At 40.7% G+C, this 17,422-nt stretch overlaps 1 protein-coding gene across 1 annotated transcript in view; it reads left to right on the top strand.

Annotated features, from left to right (window-relative positions):
- The first annotated feature begins 1,401 nt into the window (after window positions 1-1,401).
- Window positions 1,402-17,422, top strand: part of DMTF1 (cyclin D binding myb like transcription factor 1) — a 28,484-nt gene continuing 12,463 nt past the window's right edge. The window contains exons 1-10 of the mRNA XM_031590296.2: window positions 1,402-1,594; window positions 7,107-7,223; window positions 7,731-7,850; window positions 8,151-8,245; window positions 8,877-8,991; window positions 11,914-11,990; window positions 13,186-13,343; window positions 14,139-14,171; window positions 15,293-15,402; window positions 16,354-16,582. Of these exons, the coding sequence (XP_031446156.1) occupies window positions 7,115-7,223; window positions 7,731-7,850; window positions 8,151-8,245; window positions 8,877-8,991; window positions 11,914-11,990; window positions 13,186-13,343; window positions 14,139-14,171; window positions 15,293-15,402; window positions 16,354-16,582 (1,046 nt within the window). The 5' untranslated portion in view covers window positions 1,402-1,594; window positions 7,107-7,114. The remainder of the gene's footprint in view (window positions 1,595-7,106; window positions 7,224-7,730; window positions 7,851-8,150; window positions 8,246-8,876; window positions 8,992-11,913; window positions 11,991-13,185; window positions 13,344-14,138; window positions 14,172-15,292; window positions 15,403-16,353; window positions 16,583-17,422) is intronic.

The raw sequence follows: 17,422 nt of genomic DNA, 5'->3' as shown, positions 1-17,422 counted from the left end.
GCTCCCAGAGTGGTTAAATCTGGGTGGAATTTCCAGTGATGTCTCTTCACAGTTTTGTCCCCACAGCACCACACTAACAAGAGCTACAAAGATGGTGAAGGGTCCAGAGGGAAAGACATATGAGGTACAGCTATTAAGTCCCTTGGTTTGTTCAACCTGGAGGAGACTGAGGGAAAATTTCAACACAGCCTATGGCTTCCTCACGTGGAGGAGCAGAGGAGCAGAAGCTGATCTCCCCTCTCTAGTGACCAATGATAGAACTGGAGGGAATGGCAAGAAGCTAAAACAGGGGAGGTTCAGGGTAGAATCAGGAAAAGGTCCTTCACTGAAGGGTGTTCAGGCACTGGAGCAGTCGTTCCAGGGCAGTGGTCATGGCACTGAACTTGCCAGAATTCAAGAAGCATCTGGACAAAGCTCTCAGACACATGGTCTGATTATGGGGCATTGCTGCTTGGAGTCAGGAATTGGACCCAATTATCCTTATGGGTCCCTTCTAACTCAGGATATCCTAAACTTTAAATATCTAGTAATGCCTTCTCACAGCAGATGAAACCATACCTCTTGAGCAATTAAAATCACTCCTAGCCATTTTCACTGGCCTTGAGCACTACTGCTGGACCTGCTATAAAAGTATTGCTAGTAAAATTGGATTTATGATTAAAAAAATGACAGATTCTTCGGGATCACCCAAAGGTGATCTTTGGGATCATTCCAAGGAAGGCGTGCACAACAGCAATTTGTCAATGGCATGGACACATTTTAAAGCTTCTGAGAAGGTCTGGTAAAGGACGTGGTAAGACAAAGCAACCAAAACGAGGTTTTGTGCTAAAATGGAATGAGTTGACTTCATGGAAAATATGGGCAGGGGACACCTTTCATTCCCATGGAATCCTAGAATCATGAAGGCTGGAAAATACCACCACCAGTCCTACCAACAACACATCACCACCATGCCCACTAATGCACAGTGAGTGCCTTTTCTTGGCAACCTCCAGGGACAATTCTGGGATACAACCACTGTGCCCTCATTTATTTACGAGGTTGGTCTGTGAGGAAGCCCGGCAGGTGACTTTTTACCAAGGGCCACCTCCATGTACCTGGCTCGCGAGGTGACGAACACCATGAGCCGCACACTGCCAGGTGCCTCTATTCAACTTTTAAAGCTCGTTTTTTGACGATACGTATATTTTTTCTCAGGTAATGAGGCAAGAGGGAAATAAAAGTGTGGATGGAAAGAGCAGAGGAGCAGGAGGCGTTCCTCCTGCAGCGCGCAGAGCCGAGCCATGGCGCCCATCCCGCGGCGCCGCGAACGCGGAGAGGCATTCGGCCCGCAGCCCCGTGCGCTTTGTGGCGCCGCCACAGCGGTTAGCCCCGCGCCGTGCGCTTTGTGGCGCCGCGGTGGGGCGGAAGCGGCGCCGGGTGGGCGGCGGGCCCTTCCGGCGGGCTCGCTGGCTGCCTGCGCTCTGCCCCGCCGCCGCCTCCTCCTCCTCCGCCTCCTCCTCCCCCACCGCCGCTCGCTGCCGCTCGGCGCCTCCATCCTGGTACTTCGGAGTCTCCATCCTGGTTTCTCAAGTGCCCGGACCCAAAACAGGAAGTAAGCGCGCGGGGGCCTGCGGGCTGCCAAAGGCCGGGAGCGGCCGGGCCGCGAGGAGGTGGCGGCGGTGCGCGGGGCGGGCCGAGCCGAGGGCACCGGGAGGAGGGAGGCGGCCGCGTTCCGACCCCGCGCTTTAGCCGAGGCCGGCACGGCGTGGGCAGGGCCGCGTCGGGCCGGACCGGCCTCAGCCGGCGCCGCTGGCCGCTGAGAGGACGGGAAAATGGCGGCGGCTGCGGGCCGGGCCCAAATGGCGGCGCTGGCGGCCGGGGGCAGCGGCGCTGAGGCGGCCCCGAGGCGGGGGTTACGGCCGTTCTTCTCCGCCAACCCGGGCGGCGTTTGGGGGCGGGGGTGCGAAAGTGAGGAGAAGCTGGGAGAGCCGCACGGCGAGGGGGTCGGGAACAGGGGCGTGCGGGTTTTGTGTTAAACTTCTTTCGCTTTATCTCGGTGTTTGTAATAAAGGGCAGCCTGCGGGAACGCGTTTAGAGCGCCCGGTTTCTCCTCTCTCCGGTGTGGTTCGGGTATTATGGAATCACAGGATGGCCTGGGTTGAAAAGGACCACAGTGAGCATCTAGTTTCAACCCCCTGCTATGTGCAGCATCGCCAGCCACCAGACCAGGCTGCCCAGAGCCTAAGCTTGTGGCTTTTATCTGCTTCATTTCGTTATTTCTTATCCACTGAAGGTGATGAAGTTGCTCGGGGCTTTGAGTGGGTTCTGAAATGTGTTGCTCTGCCAGGATCAGGGTTTGCATCCAGGAGCAGGACCAAGCTTCCTAGCATCACCGTTACACACCACGGTGCCCATTCGGGTGGAGCTTTTCCTTTATTTCCCTCTTTTTTTTCCCCCCCTTTCCTTTTGAGATTTCTATATTTGTGAGTGTGTATTAGGCACAGTGAAGTGTGTTACACTTCAGGTCTTTGGCTCACACTATTTGTGTGCTTTTATTCACCATTGTTTAGATCCACCTGGCCGTTGTAAGTAATACACCAAATCAATCTAGAAAATCCTTTTTGTTTGCCAGCACTGCTCTGGCAATAGATGCAACTAATTCCTTGACAGCATGGTTAAAGTCCACTGCAAAAACAGGAGATGTCTTAGTAAGAAGGTGGTTGCTTCTACTTCAGAAGCGGCAGCAACTTCGTGCTTGCTTTCTGGACATTTAATAGAACTGTTGGACACTATGATCTTAAAGGATCCCTTCCAACTTTGGATATTCTGTGGGGATAGCTTTAAACCAAAAGAGGGGAAGTGTAAGTTAGTTGTTAGGTTCTTTATTTAGGGGGGTGGTGAAGCTGTGCATGCCCCGTCCCTGGAGGCGTTGGTCCCTGGGCTGCCTGGTCTGATCACAGAATCACAGAAACACCGAGGTTGGAAAAGACCTACAAGATCATTCAGTCCAACCATCCACCTATCACCAATAGTACTCGCTAAACCATATCCCTCAACACAACATCCAAACATTCCTTGAACACGTTACTTGGGAGGGTAACCAGTCTGTGGCAGGGAGTTGGACCTAGGTGGGCTTTAAGGTCCCTTCCTTCTATGATTCTATGAAGCATTTACCATGTGTCTGTACTGTTTCTTACCGTTTTTGACAGCCCCCCGTTTGTGAGAACTAGTGCTATGTTTGTTCACCTGTCTAACATAAAGCAGCAGAGCTGTGGTTTTATCTCATGCCTTCTACAGTTAGCATCCAAAATGTGATTGTTATCCTAAATTTCTACCTCTTTATTATAATGGTAAAAAAGTTGATTGCTTAATGCTTCAAATGAAACTGGATTTACATGAAAGAAATTATTTTAGTACACCTCAGTCTTAGCAAGATTCTTATCCATACCCATACTTGTGCCTGAGGGCTGTTTCCTGTTATACAGAAGGGGAGACACTTGTTTTGTTTTGTCTTCCCTTTTGAAGCAGTGCTAACTTCACTTCGTGTGTTTTTGACGTTTAAGCATGCTCAGTGCTTTTTATGAAAATATCGATGGATAGGCCAGCACTCATGGAGTTCTGCCAAATGTAAATCAGCGTGCATCAATGTAAATGAGAACAGTTTGTCCCACTGACTACAGCATATTCCCATTTTTGTGATGGCCTGCTTCCTTAAATACCACAAATGAGTAGAACTTAATTGTTCTTGCAGGACTGCAATCTCATGTTAGTACAGTTTAATAAATCTTTGTGTATGTTGAAATCCGGTCTCTGGGTCCTTGTGTTTGATATCTGTGCAGTTTGGTCCCCTTCCTAGGTTCTTGCTGCAGCTGTTGAAGTCAGTTGCTCTGTGACTTCGATTTAGATTGGAGTGGAACCCATGCAGTGTGGGAAGAAAGTTTTGTGGGTTTTATTTTATTTTATTTTTTTCATCAAATAATAGCAAGAGAATTGGCTCTAGTCAAATAGCAATATCTCCTGATTGTGCATCAGAAGTGTTGACCTTACAAAAGCCTTGCTATGGAATACAGTAAACATTCAGGTTTTATTCAATAGAAGATGTGTGGTGTTCTGGAGTGACATTGTTTCCACTGTGTCACTCTTGAGTCACACATTGAAGTCCCAGCACATCCTATGTACCAGTGGGAACGCTCACTTCAGTAGCTCTCCTTTAGTGTGCTTTAATTCTTGCTTCATTCAGAGTTCAGTGAAATATACTTTTTGCCTACCTTTTACACAATTGCTTTTTGAAATTTTAAAAGATGCCCATCAGTTCACAGAAGAGATAAGATTTGGTTAACAACAAGGCATTGTGACAGAGCCTTGTCTGCATGGAAGAATATTATTTCTTACAAGCACTTAATTTTCATAGCCCACAGAACAATTGAGCCCATCTGCCTGATGAAGATGATTAAGAATTACAGAAATTTTGTATTAAAGACTTTTTTTTTTTTTTTTTTTGGAGACTCAGTATAAAATAAACTTTGTTATTTTCTGCCTAGATCTGCTGTTTGTTTTTTAAAGCGGGTAAGAACTGCTGTATTATGTAGTGTAAATCAACACTGGTGTTCTATATTAAAGAATTCTTGTGGGCAAATTATTCTCGTATCTCTTTAGTTGTGCACTGAAACCTATTTAAAGTTGTCAGGAACTGTGAAAAGTGTTAGCTTTGGTAAACACACCCAACAGTCTATCAAGGCACTATAAGCTGCTTATTAAATTTTGCATTTATTTTTCAACTCTTAGCTTAGAAATAGAAAAATCTTAAGTCTTTAAAACTGCATTTTGTTATATCCACACCGTTAGTGCACGTGTGTTCAGCACTGTTCCCTTTCCCTACAAACTAACCCTCTCCTCCAGAACATAAAATTAATGATAGATTTGTATCTCTAAAGAAAGCATTGGAATCCAGGCTGAAGAAACGTCCTGGGTCATACATTTACAATGAACGAAATCTTTTACTTAGAAGCAGAGAATTTTCCAAATGATATTCACATATTCTCAATGATGTTATACAAATAAGGTGACTTTTGGAAATGAAGGGATTGCTTGTTACAGTCTCACTTATTTAAAAACTATTGGTTGTCATTAACTTTGTTGCTGACTCTCATTAGTGGATGTATGGCTGACATGCAGGTGTACAAATTAAATGGAACTTGCATGGCCCATCCCAGAAGGTCTCTGTGGTGGTGCAGCATTATCTCGCATGGCTTCAGCTGTCAACCTGCAAGAAATGGAAGACCTGGAGGTCAAAGCAGCCATGTGAGGGCATTCTCACCAGGAGCAGTGTTATGCTTTCTCCGCTGCACACCCCATAAGCTCCAGGTGGTCCCCTCCTATATCATGTTGGATGGGCCTCCAGCATCCGTGCTAGTTCTGTTGTTACTCAGCTGGAAATCTTTGTGAAGCCTGGAAATTTGCAGGCTGTTTTCTATTCACTTGTCTTGTAGGTTAGTGCTGGTGTCCTGGTGTAAATGTATCTTGAGAGAACAAGTTTCTTTGTTTCCATTAGTTTACCTTGTATTCGTGCATTTAAATTAATGAAAAAATAATGTCCGGAAGACCCACTTGGCTTTGACTTCATGTTCTATACAGTGAGGTGTTTTTTTTTGTGAGGTTCCAGCTGATCCATTAAAGCTGATTTGAATTTTTTCATTCAGGTGAAGAATTTGGCTCTTCCTCACTTTTCACCAAGGCCCAATTATGTGTTTAGTCAGGGAAGTTGACATATGCTAAACATGGAGCGTTAAACACAGAATATGATTCTGTTTCTTGTAAAGCCTGCACCTACTGTTGGGATGAACCACTCTTGGGAGAATGGCAGAAGGTTTCAAAAGCCCTGCTCAGGCTAGGGGTTACACCAAGGGATGTTTCTTTCCTAGCAGATCTCAACTTCTGGGACAGTGCTGTGCACATCTTTCTGTGCTGCTTAAGGAGTACTTGGGATCTCGATGCTGTTGTTAGATGTGCCTCAGCAGCTACCTGTCTGGATTCCTGTTCCATCTCTGTATAGCAGCTGCTGGTCGTGGTGTACCTTCTTCCCCAGCTGCAGTGGAGATCTCAGGTTTGGATGAACAACGTTCTCCACATAAAGTTATCCAGAAAGTACCAATGAGTTCTTCACCTTTTAGAGTTAAGGTTTCCTCTTTTGCTTCTTAACAGTCAGTGCTTTGGCCACGCAGCAAACATCACAGCTAGTAAAGACCTGCCATGATTTTGTCCTTCTGAGAAAGTACTGCTCTCAGCAATCTTCAATGCCAGAGAGCGTGTTTTCTGATGACAAGTTATTTTTATTTTTAATTGATAATGTTTGAGAAGACACTTCTTTTTTTTTTTTTTTTTTTCCAATTAGTAGCAGTATTACTTTACATTGAAATTTGTTCAGACTTTGTGTTTCTGAACAGTGCTTCTGTGATGGCAGTGAAATTAGCAGGAACACTTTGTAGTGCTGCACTTCACTTCAGTCCATATTGCTTACCCCTGGCACTACTTCTGTAATCTTTTATGATGGTGACTACCTACATTCAGCTTTTCTGATGCTTACGTTCATTCTTTGGTGGAGAAGAAGCACTAGCAGTTATTTGTATGCGTGAAAGGAGAATCAAACTTTGCACCTTAGCACTCTGTAAATAGCTCAGCTATGAGCAGTATGAGTACAGAAGTATTTCTCAGTGTTGACTGGCTTTACAAGGTTATGTAACTGTAAAATAATAAATGAGAAATGTTACAAATACCAAAGGGGCAAAAATTAAAAGATGCTGAAAAATAACAGCTTAGGTTTCTATTCCAAAAATAAAAAGAACAACAAAGTAGATCTGAAATGCTCCTGAGTATGAATGTTGAGTGTTATTTTAACTAGAATAGTAGCTTTGAAACTACCAGATTCTACTCTGTGCAGTGTATAAGTATGAAGAAGTGGCAATGGCAGATAAATCTCTTTTAACTCTGGAATTATTCTTTTAAAAGAACAGATGGAGATTTGTCATTCTCTCTGTTGGTTTTGATGGGCTGTTTGAGAAAAAGGCAGCAGCATTATGGGCAAGGCAGCAGTCTGAAGGAAACTAACGTGTGCATTGCTCTTTCAGATTTGAGTATGAGCACAGTTGAAGAAGAGTCTGACACAGTGACAGTAGAAACAGTGAACTCCGTGACTCTGACTCAGGACACTGAAGGAAACCTCATACTTCATTGCCCTCAAAACGGTATTGAATTGTATTGCACGGTATTATTTCTTCTTTTTTTTCATTGATCTTTCTATGATTCTTGCCTGCCTCCAATTAGACAAGCTATTGGGATTCTGCTTATATTGCTGAGATTCTGTTTCAATTTAAAGAAAGATGAAGTGTCATATGTAAGCCCCCAAATTTTGTAGGTATATGCCTGACAAGGCTATAGCTGTTCTCATTTATTTCATTGGAAATGTGTTCTTAGAACTGAGCACACACACAAATTTCCGTGGGCTTAAGGGTTTTGTTATGCAGCAGGGAGTTGAAGGATAACAATCTGCGGGTGGAATTTATGAAGAAAACTTCATGGAATATGTATACGAACTGTTAATGCCCATAACTGATGTTAAGGTCCTGGGCAGTAATAACCATCTCAACCAACCTCTCACAATTGCTTCTGCTTTTGATTTGGTCATTGTCCAGTTTTTCTCAAGACCTTCGCTTTGCAGATATAAAGGGTCCCATGTATGTTTTTGTTGCTAGAAACTGATGAAGTAAACTCTGAAGACAGCGCCGAACCTCCACACAAAAGACTTTGCTTGTCAGAGGATGACCAGAGCCTTGATGACTCAGCTCCCTGCATTTCTGTTGTTGCAGTTCCAAGTAAGTTGTTTTAAGTTGAAGCAGTTATTTCTGTTGGTAAGAGTTAAAAGTTAACTCTTTGGATTGTAAGCTGAATATCTTGTGTTCAGTTTACAAATTCTATTAATACATGTTTATATTTTTTACCTCTTAGAGTCTTGGATGTTTTGCAGCAACTTATATCTACAGTAGAATTGGGAATGGTTTTAAACTGAGACAGGGGAGGGTTAGGTTAGATATTAGGAGGAAGTTTTTCACCCATATAGCTTGCATAAAAATGTTACAGAAATAAGGTATGTGACTGACTTTCCTATTCTGAAGTTTCAGAAAATGATCAGAGCTTTGAGGTGACCATGACTGCTACTGCTGAGGTAGCTGAAGATGAGATTAACGAAGGAACTGTTACTCAGATTCAGGTAGAGTAAAACTTCAAAATTGACCTATTTCATGTATATCATTACAGAAATTGAAGTGAAAATGGAAACAAAGAGCAGAAAAGTCTTATTAAAAGAGTAAAGTTACTGTTAGTATGAAACTGATGCATTTGAGGGCAGGCCTTGTTTGTAAACATTACGTAAAAGTGCAGTTGGATCATTTTATGTATATATTTCTGCTGTTTTGTTGGGGGTTTTTTTAGTTATAAATTTAACTTTATAACAGAGTTAAGCAGGCTTGTCACCAGTCCTAATGGTCATGCTCTGTTTTCCTTGTGAGTGTACCATATTTAAAAGGTCTATACTGGAGAACTTGGTTACAGTCCTCTTTCCACCAAAGTCCATGATATTCTTTCTATTCACTATAATTTAAACAGTATGAAGACTGCTGTATGCCTAATTCCCACAGCATCTGTCCATTAAGATGCTAAATCTTACTTACGTCCTTCAAGAAGTGAATTTACTTTTAATGCTACATCTGGTACTGTCTGAGCATTCAACAGGGTAACTAGATGTGATGGTTTCCTTTTCCTTCAAGTTATGCCTCTATGTTAGATGGAGCGTGATAGAAAGAATGGAAGATTTCATGCCATTTCATTCTTATCTTTTCAAGATCCTTCAGAATGAACAGCTGGATGAAATCTCTCCAATGGGCAATGAAGAAGTGTCAGCTGTTAGTCAAGCCTGGTTCACAACCAAAGAGGATAAGGATTCCCTGACAAATAAAGGTAGGACACTTAAATTCTCTGTAGGAATGCAAGCTGTTCAAAATGTCCTTGAGAACATTTTGCAGGTTGCATAAAGTAATCTTTGGTCTGGCTTTTATAGTAGATACTTGAGAAGACCTGTTCTAAAACTGCAGAGAAATGCAGTGCATTAAGTCTTAAGTCTTCACCATCTCTCTTACACTTTGTGTGCAAGAAAGCTGGGACTTCAGATACACTTGGAAGGGAAGAGAAGCTATCCTTGAAGTGGTCAAAGTGTTTCTAATGGCCATGTAGAGAACTGCTGTGGGTAATGTTTCTCAGCACAGATGAGGCACATGGTTGTGTGTTGGCTCCATTTGTTTGGTTGGGAGGAAGCACCAGTCACAGGGTAGGTACTTGTGAAAAAATGAATTTCTGGACTTGTGCACAGATTAATACTGAAACGAACACTGCTACTCCTAAAACTACCAGCTGACAATATTCTTCCTTTTCCAAATGCGTGGTCATTTGGAAGCAGTTCAGCAGTTGCTGAGCTTCAGAGGTTTGTTGTTGACTTTTTTTTTTTTGTCCCTCCACCCTCCCAAGCGTGCCTAAGCAACTTACGTCATGTCAAATGAATACACCTCTCCAAATTCCTCAGTCTTTCCACTGTTTGTCTTATCTTAACCTTACTGCTTCACAGAAAAAAATCTCTCTTCTATCAGTTCAAAGCAAAATCCTTTATTGTTAAAAAACTTGAGGGGAAGGCAGTGGTTTTCTCTCACAGAAGCAAATGGTCCCTTACACAATGATTTCTACTCCAGAGCGCTGCTGAGTCTGTGAAAAAATATGGATGAGGCATGAAAAGTCCAGGTGTTGGATATGGAAAATTAAGAGGAAGGGAGCCAAGCAGTTCTGTCCGTGTCTGTTATATCACTGTCATGTTTCTGCAGTGTTACAAGCATGTTACTACATTTCTGTGCTCTGGGATGAGAGAGAGTACCAAGGTTACCATTTTTTCGATAGCTAATGGTGAAGGACTTACATTGAGAGTAGCACATTCTCAGCTCTGGCTGAAGGAGCAAATACTGGTGATCTGGCAGAAAAATGGCTGCATGTGGCTTGGTGATCTTATATTTGATGAGTGTCTTGCAAAACATGTCAGAAACTTACTGCGTTTGGTCCTTTTTTTTGTAGCTTTCTCACAGCCATATCATCTGACATCACAAGTGACATCTTACAGTTGTGGATGAATTAGGGCACTAAATGTGGTGATTTTAATTAAGAGAAATAGCATGGGGAAGACCTTTCCAGTGAAATATACTTAGGAAATTATTTGTGAAACTATACTAGCTGAGCCTCTTCCGAGGTCTCCATGAGATCAGCTGTGAAGGAATCCCACTTCTTATCTCCTCTTATATGAGCTGGAAGTTTGACATACTTGAGCTTATAATAATCTCCACCTGTTAAGAATGCCCACAGGTCTTGGGGAAAAGAAAGTATGATAAGCTTGGCTCTAAATGTGCAAACATTAAGTACAAAAATGGACTTCCTTTCCTAAAATAGTAGGGTGTTAAAGGTTATTCCATGTAAAGAAGTAGCTTTGTCTCTTCAGAGGTCAGTTCCGGTGCTTTGATAATGGCATGAATCACAGCTAGAGTGCTAAGTTCTGCCTCTGTAGCTTTGGAAGAGGAGTTTGAAATCATCATGCACAGGCTCTCTCATCAGTTTGAACAGAATTAGTAATAATGCCTGTACTTGGAATTTAAGTAAATAATCTTCTGGTGTGTACTGCTTCTCAGCTCTGGTAATTAGCAAGCTGAGAAGGAAGTACCATGATTTCTCTGAGCAGAGATGGGCAGGTAGCCAACACTCACCAGGATGTATACTGGGTCACCAGCATAATCTTAAGTGATCATTGCTATTAAGTATGTTATGAGGGGAAAAAGAGGAAGCTATGCATAAATTCAAGTGAGGAATGTCTTAATGATTTATTGAAACCAATCCTTGGAATTTTTCCTTTGAATAATGTGAATTGTTTTTACTGTCAGAGCTTAGCTGCCCTTGAAGTGACTAAGGTCATAGACAGGAAGCATAACATTTATTTCTATTGATTTGCCACTTTTATTTGGGAAATAGAACACTTGACATGAGTCTTTCTTTTGTCTGTGCCCACTTTTTTTTTCCAATGGGAAAAAAAAAGAGAATGCCTATGTGGAAGGCACTGGTGGATAGCACTACTCATGTACTGGGAAGCAATAAGGCATGTAAGAGAAGCCCAAAGTGCTGCCAATTCCCAAAGTAATATTATGAGTTACATTTTAAGTTTCAGCTTTTGGAATCATCTGAGTGCATAGTAATTTCTGTCAGTTTCAAGACAGAATCTTTCTAGTTTTTTTCAAGTTCCAGGTTTTCAGGTGTCTACTTCTTTTTTGTTGTTGTTTTTCAAGTTGGGTATTAGGAAAAATTTCTTCTCGGAAGGAATGGTAATGCATTGGCACAGACTGCTCAGGGAGGTGGTGGAGTCACCATCCCTGGAAGTATTCAAGAAGTGAGGAGATGTGGCACAGAGGGATGTGGTTAGTGGGCGTGGTGGGGATGGGTTGATGGTTGGACCACATAGTCATAGTGGTCTTTTCCAACGTTAATGATTCTGTGATAGTTTTGTTTGAAGAGAGACCCTGAAAACATGAGCACACAGCACATAAAGAAATCAGTGTTATTTGCAAAAAGAATGGTTTTGATGAGGCATCTGACTTGCTTGATTTAAATATTTCTTGGCAGTTGATAAGTCACTAAGTATCGTTTATCAGTTCTGAAATAACATCTGTTTGAAATCAATTCTAGTTAAAATATCTAAAATTACTACTCCTTTTTCTTTCTTAATTCATTGCAGTAATGAGGGATCTGTTTTCTGATACTTTGCTTTGCTGACTTTCACTTCAGTTTCATTTCTATTTTAAGGCCATAAGTGGAAGCAAGGGATGTGGTCAAAGGAAGAAATTGACATTTTGATGAGTAACATTGAACGTTACTTAAAGGTATGTGTTAAAGTATGTTATCTGCCTGTTGGTATAGCTATGCTGCTACTAGAAATCAGTTTCCTTCAGCACTTTACAGAATGTTCTATACATGATTCTATCAGTACATAGTAGAAATTGTCATTACCTATTTGAAATACATAACATAGTTGTACACAAGATTTAAGACTACAGAATGAACATTGCAAAGATGATTTTCCTTACTAAGTTGAGTTAACTTCCAGACTTAATACCATATCTTACCTGTTTTTACAATACTAATAGAATATCTGCTTTCATACCCTTAATATACCAGTATCATAGTTCAGCATAGAAACAGGCATGCAGTTAACATGCCAACAGTGATAATCACCAGTAAGTCACATTTGTGGTTTGCTTACAGCTGAGAATATTTGAGCTTACTTAGTGTGTGCAGCTGCAAATCCATAGGCTGGATATTACAGGTTCACCATCCTGTATTTGTGGATTAGAATATCTTTGAATTCAGTCTTCACTGCCATAGAAATCCTTGGTGTTGGTTCTAGCAACTTGTGCCTACCCACATCTGTATTAGAATTTCTGCAACTAAATCGTTCATAGTGAGTAATACTTTTCTAAATCTAGATGAATGTTTTTAAGTCACTTAGATAACTGAGTTACTGCTAATTTGTCTGATTCATACCTTCCCATTTATCTTGCTTCTTGTTTTTTGGAGATGTAGTACTTTCAATAAATAAACTGTTAAAGTTTTTTTGTTGAAGCTGAGATGAAGCAAAAACTTTCCTTTTATACTTAATTACATTGGCTTTTTTGTATTAAAATCTGCTTGCAATTTCCATTAGAAAAAGAGTAGCTTTTCGATCAAGAATATCTAAAGTAAAGTAACAAATTGTTAGAGAACTGTTTGACAACTTTGCCTTGTATGACACCAAGCTAATTCTATTATGATGTTCAACTTCTGATAATTTGTTGGACGGATTTCATGTGGAGAAAGGTTAGAGCTTCAGTTTTTGCCCAAGTTTCAGTGTTAAAAGCCAAATGTTCAAGACTTTTATTTAAAGCAGCTGATTTATAAATACTCAGTTAAAATCATGGGCTTCCTTATTTGGAATACATGGAAAACTTCATAATGGTATGTGAAGCTTCAGTTCTTGAATGTTCTGCTTGAGCTCTAGGACTCTTCATCTAAGCTTTTTTTTTAAATACTTTCCTCTAGGCCCGTGGAATAAAAGATGCCACTGAAATTATATTTGAAATGTCAAAAGATGAAAGAAAAGATTTCTACAGGACAATAGCTTGGGGTCTGAATCGGCCTCTCTTTGCTGTTTATAGAAGAGTTCTTCGCATGTATGATGACAGAAACCATGTTGGAAAGTATGAAAACCTCTAATGCTGCATGGTTTTATTGGTATGAGTAGAGTCATTTGTTTAATGTTTGACATGTTACGCGTGACACAGAAGATACTAGCCAAACAGACCCAGCTCTTCCTGATCATAAGTGACCTCTGCTGAATTCTGCTTGAACAACCGTGATAATAGTTAAGTTGATGGTATCCACAACTTAAAAGGCAGACTGCAGAGGGGATTCTGATGCATTTAGAAGACTTTGACACAAGCATGGATCTGCTGAGGTATAGTTTCTTCCTAGAACTGTGACCTTGAGCTAATTGCTCTTAATCCGTCTGCCCTTAGTTTCCCTGTCTGTAAAGCAGTGGGTATGGTGCGATCTGGAAGTGCTGCTAAGGACATGTGGTTTTAGTTTTTAAAGGTGGTTGGAAAGTACAATATTATCCCAATGGTGATTTTTTTTAATTGGTTCCTGCCTTATGCTGGTTGTGTACTGAGACAGAAAGGAAAGAAAGTAGCTGTTTGTTTTAGAGACTAACAGATGACATTCTAATTGTGTTTTTTAAAGTGACTTCACTGAGAATGGAGATTTTCAGTGGCAAATGAGAGAAATTTTAGACCAGATTGCCTTAGAAATGTACTGCCGTGGTAAATGACAATTGTTCTTTGAGTTCTCTCCAGGCATTTTGTCATTGTTTCTTAGAGCTGAAATTCTTTAATCTTCATGGTAATTAAAATTTACTGTGTGGTTAGTAAAACAAAAATATTTGTGCTGTATGCTTTCTGTTTAAAATGATGTCTTTTTGTTTACCTGTTTTCTAGGTATACACCTGAGGAAATTGAAAGGCTTAAAGAGTAAGTCTTATTAACAGGGTCATATTGAGTACTTTGAGTGGTTGTAACAGGATGTTTTATTGTATGGAATCACTTGAAATCACTTATGAAGTCAGGCAAATCACCTATAAAGTCAGGTGTAAATTTGAGTTCTTCACCTATCAGAAAGTTGTGGCTGCTAAATTATTCTGAAGAGAAATCAAATATATATTTTGATTATTTTTTAGTGTATATTCAAGACTTAAGTAACGTGCAGCAAAGCCTGAAATAAGCCTTCTGCTGAAACAAGTCATTGTTTTTACAAGCACAGTGAAGCTCAGTTGTGATTGTGCTAGTGAAAAACAGCAATCCTTTTCTTCTTGCAGGAGGAAACTCCTGCAAAGGTTGTTTGTAAAGAAATTCACTGATCATGGGTAGGATTTCCCTATGAAGTATGAGAGAGAGACATAAATTGTCAATAAGGCTTTTTGGTTTTGTCATGAACCCATTAGATGAAGAGGGAAGGGCAACAGGCTTTATCTCCTCTTAGAGCTTGAAGAAACCAGTCTGAAGAAACCATGCTGGGCTGAAGGAAGGCAGAGGGTTCATTACATTGTGTTGATGGATTTGTTTAGGTCAGTTTAGCTGGTTTGTCACTCACAAGATGCCTGTGTATGGCAGGAAAATAGAAGTTAAAATTATGAGTTTAATTTACACTATTTTGCCTCATTTAAGTTATAGCTTGCCTGGATTTTGATTAGGCATTACTTAGATTTCTCAAGCAGTCTCTATACCACTTTAAAAAAAATCAGGGAACCTGTGTAGAAGGGATATTGCATGTTTATCTAAACATTCATACTGTGCTTACGCAATAATTATGCTTCACAACACACCTGAATGACAAATAGATAATAAGTTATAGATACTTCTTTTAAAAGCAAGTATCCTGAGGCTTAGCTATACCACTGAAAAGATTTCTAGTGATACATAGAAAAATTATCAGTGATAACAGAAAATATATTAAAAATTCTGTACAGTAGTAACAAAGTGACTTCTCATTCTGTTTTTAAGTTTGTGAAGTGCACGTTTTTCCTACTTTTGTAGAGAGTTACTTTGGTAATCTTATAAACAGATATAGTGCTAATAGGCATGTTTCTCTTCAGACTGAGAATAAAGCACGGCAACGACTGGGCCACAATAGGAGCTGCACTGGGGAGAAGTGCCTCTTCTGTAAAAGATCGATGTAGATTGATGAAGGATACCTGCAACACAGGTGAGGTAAATGCCAGTCAGTGACATGTTCCAGTTAGAGTTGTCCCATCTCCACCTCTGTCAATAACTGATTAGATACAAGGAAGAAATTCTTCATTATGAGGGTGGTGAGATACCAGAATGGGTTGCCCATGGAAATTGTAGATGCCCCATCTCTGGAAGAGTTCAGAGCCAGGTTGGATGGGGCTTTGGCAACCTGACCCAGTGGATGGCATTCCTGCTGGTGTTAGGAGGTTTGGTATTGGATTATCTTTGTTCTTTCCAACCCAAAACATTCTGTGATCCTGTTTTCAGATGTGCAAATCTGGGCTGAGTGAGTAAAGTGTGAAATCTGTGGACCTTTTTAGAATGCATTTAGTATAAGTTTCTGCTGTTTATCATCTTAAAGATCAGTTCTGAAGTCAGTTATCCATCATGTTTATGCCACTGGAGCATATTTTATTGAAGTGGATTAAAAATACTTTGCCTTGTATTGAGTGTTTTATGTCTTTATGTCAATTAAGAGACAGGAGCACTTAATGAGTAAAGTATTGTTTATTTTGTAATTTATATATTTAAATGGAAGAAAAAACTTCATTGGACCTCATGTAGTTATTGTAAGCTAAAGTTTTTATGTGTTTAATTTACTTCAACTCGTATAAGTCATGTAGCTTGGACCAGTTTGCTTTGATATTTTGATAAGTACTGTGTGGCTTCATTCATCCACAAGAAGAGAGGATATAACTTGACAATAGCATGGGAAAAATGAATTATGAACCCTAACCCTATTAGTTAAGAATGGATTATATTGTAAATTGTTGGTAAATGAGAACAATCATACCTTCTTCACAAGTCCATACTTGTATCTGGAATACGATGTTCGGTGATGAAGATAAATGTATCAGTTGATGTCACAGGTCAGAACAGAGGTCATCTGCTGCTGGTTAAGTTGGAGGGCTTTTTTCTCTTTCAGGAAAGTGGACAGAAGAAGAAGAAAAGAGACTAGCAGAAGTAGTTCACGAGCTAACTAGCACAGAACCAGGTGACATTGTCACACAAGGTGTATCGTGGGCTGCTGTAGCAGAACGGGTCGGAACACGCTCTGAAAAACAGTGCCGCTCTAAATGGCTCAACTATCTCAACTGGAAACAAAGTGGGGGGACTGAGTGGACCAAGGAAGATGAAATAAATCTGATCTTAAGGTTTGTTATTTTAGTTGCTTTTAAAGGTTGAGAATATGTGATGCTAGCAGGATTCCATTGGGGTCCCTTTTGCTGGTCTCTTAGACTCTTAAAAATTTTAGAAGCTTCCAAAAGTCACTGCTGCATTTACAGTTCCCAGAGATTTATTATTGAACATATTTTTTGTTTTTTGTTTTTTTAGTGAATTTTAGTGCTCGTGAAAGGTGTCAGATTGAAAACCCTGGAGACTGAAGTCTTCTTTATTCCACAGAACAGGTACAGCACAGGCAGCGACCGTGCAAGCTTCCCACACATTGCCCCACCAATGCGCTTTAACCCTTAACTGGAGGGTAGTTCAGTCTCCCTGCCCATTCAGTCCTTGGCCTCTCTGATGAGATGACCAACAAGGGTCAAGTGTGGTGGTGGTTTCTGTGATGTGGACATCTCGTCTACAAAGAACTAAACCGAGACTGCAAATTAATTTCATGTAGGCTGACAAACATTGATTGAATTTCAGCATTTTTGATGACTCCATTTGAACTGGCAACCTGGTAGTGAAAAGCTCAGTAACTTTGGAAATCTTTTGCTCTCTCCAGTCCTCCTCACAATTTCAAATGCCTTTAACTCAGGCTTTTTAGCCAGTGGATTTTTATGGGTTCATAGTCGGGGGTGGGAATAAAAATCCTGGGCATACAAGGGAATCTAAAAATTATTTACAGAGCACTATTCACTGATTTCCTGAATCTGTTTGACCTGATCTCAAAATGAGTAACCTGATTCTGCATTTCAGTATGTGCTGGCTGTAATTCCTAGTATTTATGCACAAGTGGTATCTTTTTAACTCTATAGTACAGTCATCCT

This window comes from Phasianus colchicus, chromosome 1 (genome assembly GCF_987193195.1).
Source record: "Phasianus colchicus chromosome 1, bPhaCol1.hap1.1, whole genome shotgun sequence".
NCBI classification, from domain to species: Eukaryota; Metazoa; Chordata; class Aves; order Galliformes; family Phasianidae; genus Phasianus; species Phasianus colchicus.
Note: the sequence above shows the minus strand (reverse complement) of the source record. Positions and strands in the feature narration are given on the sequence as shown.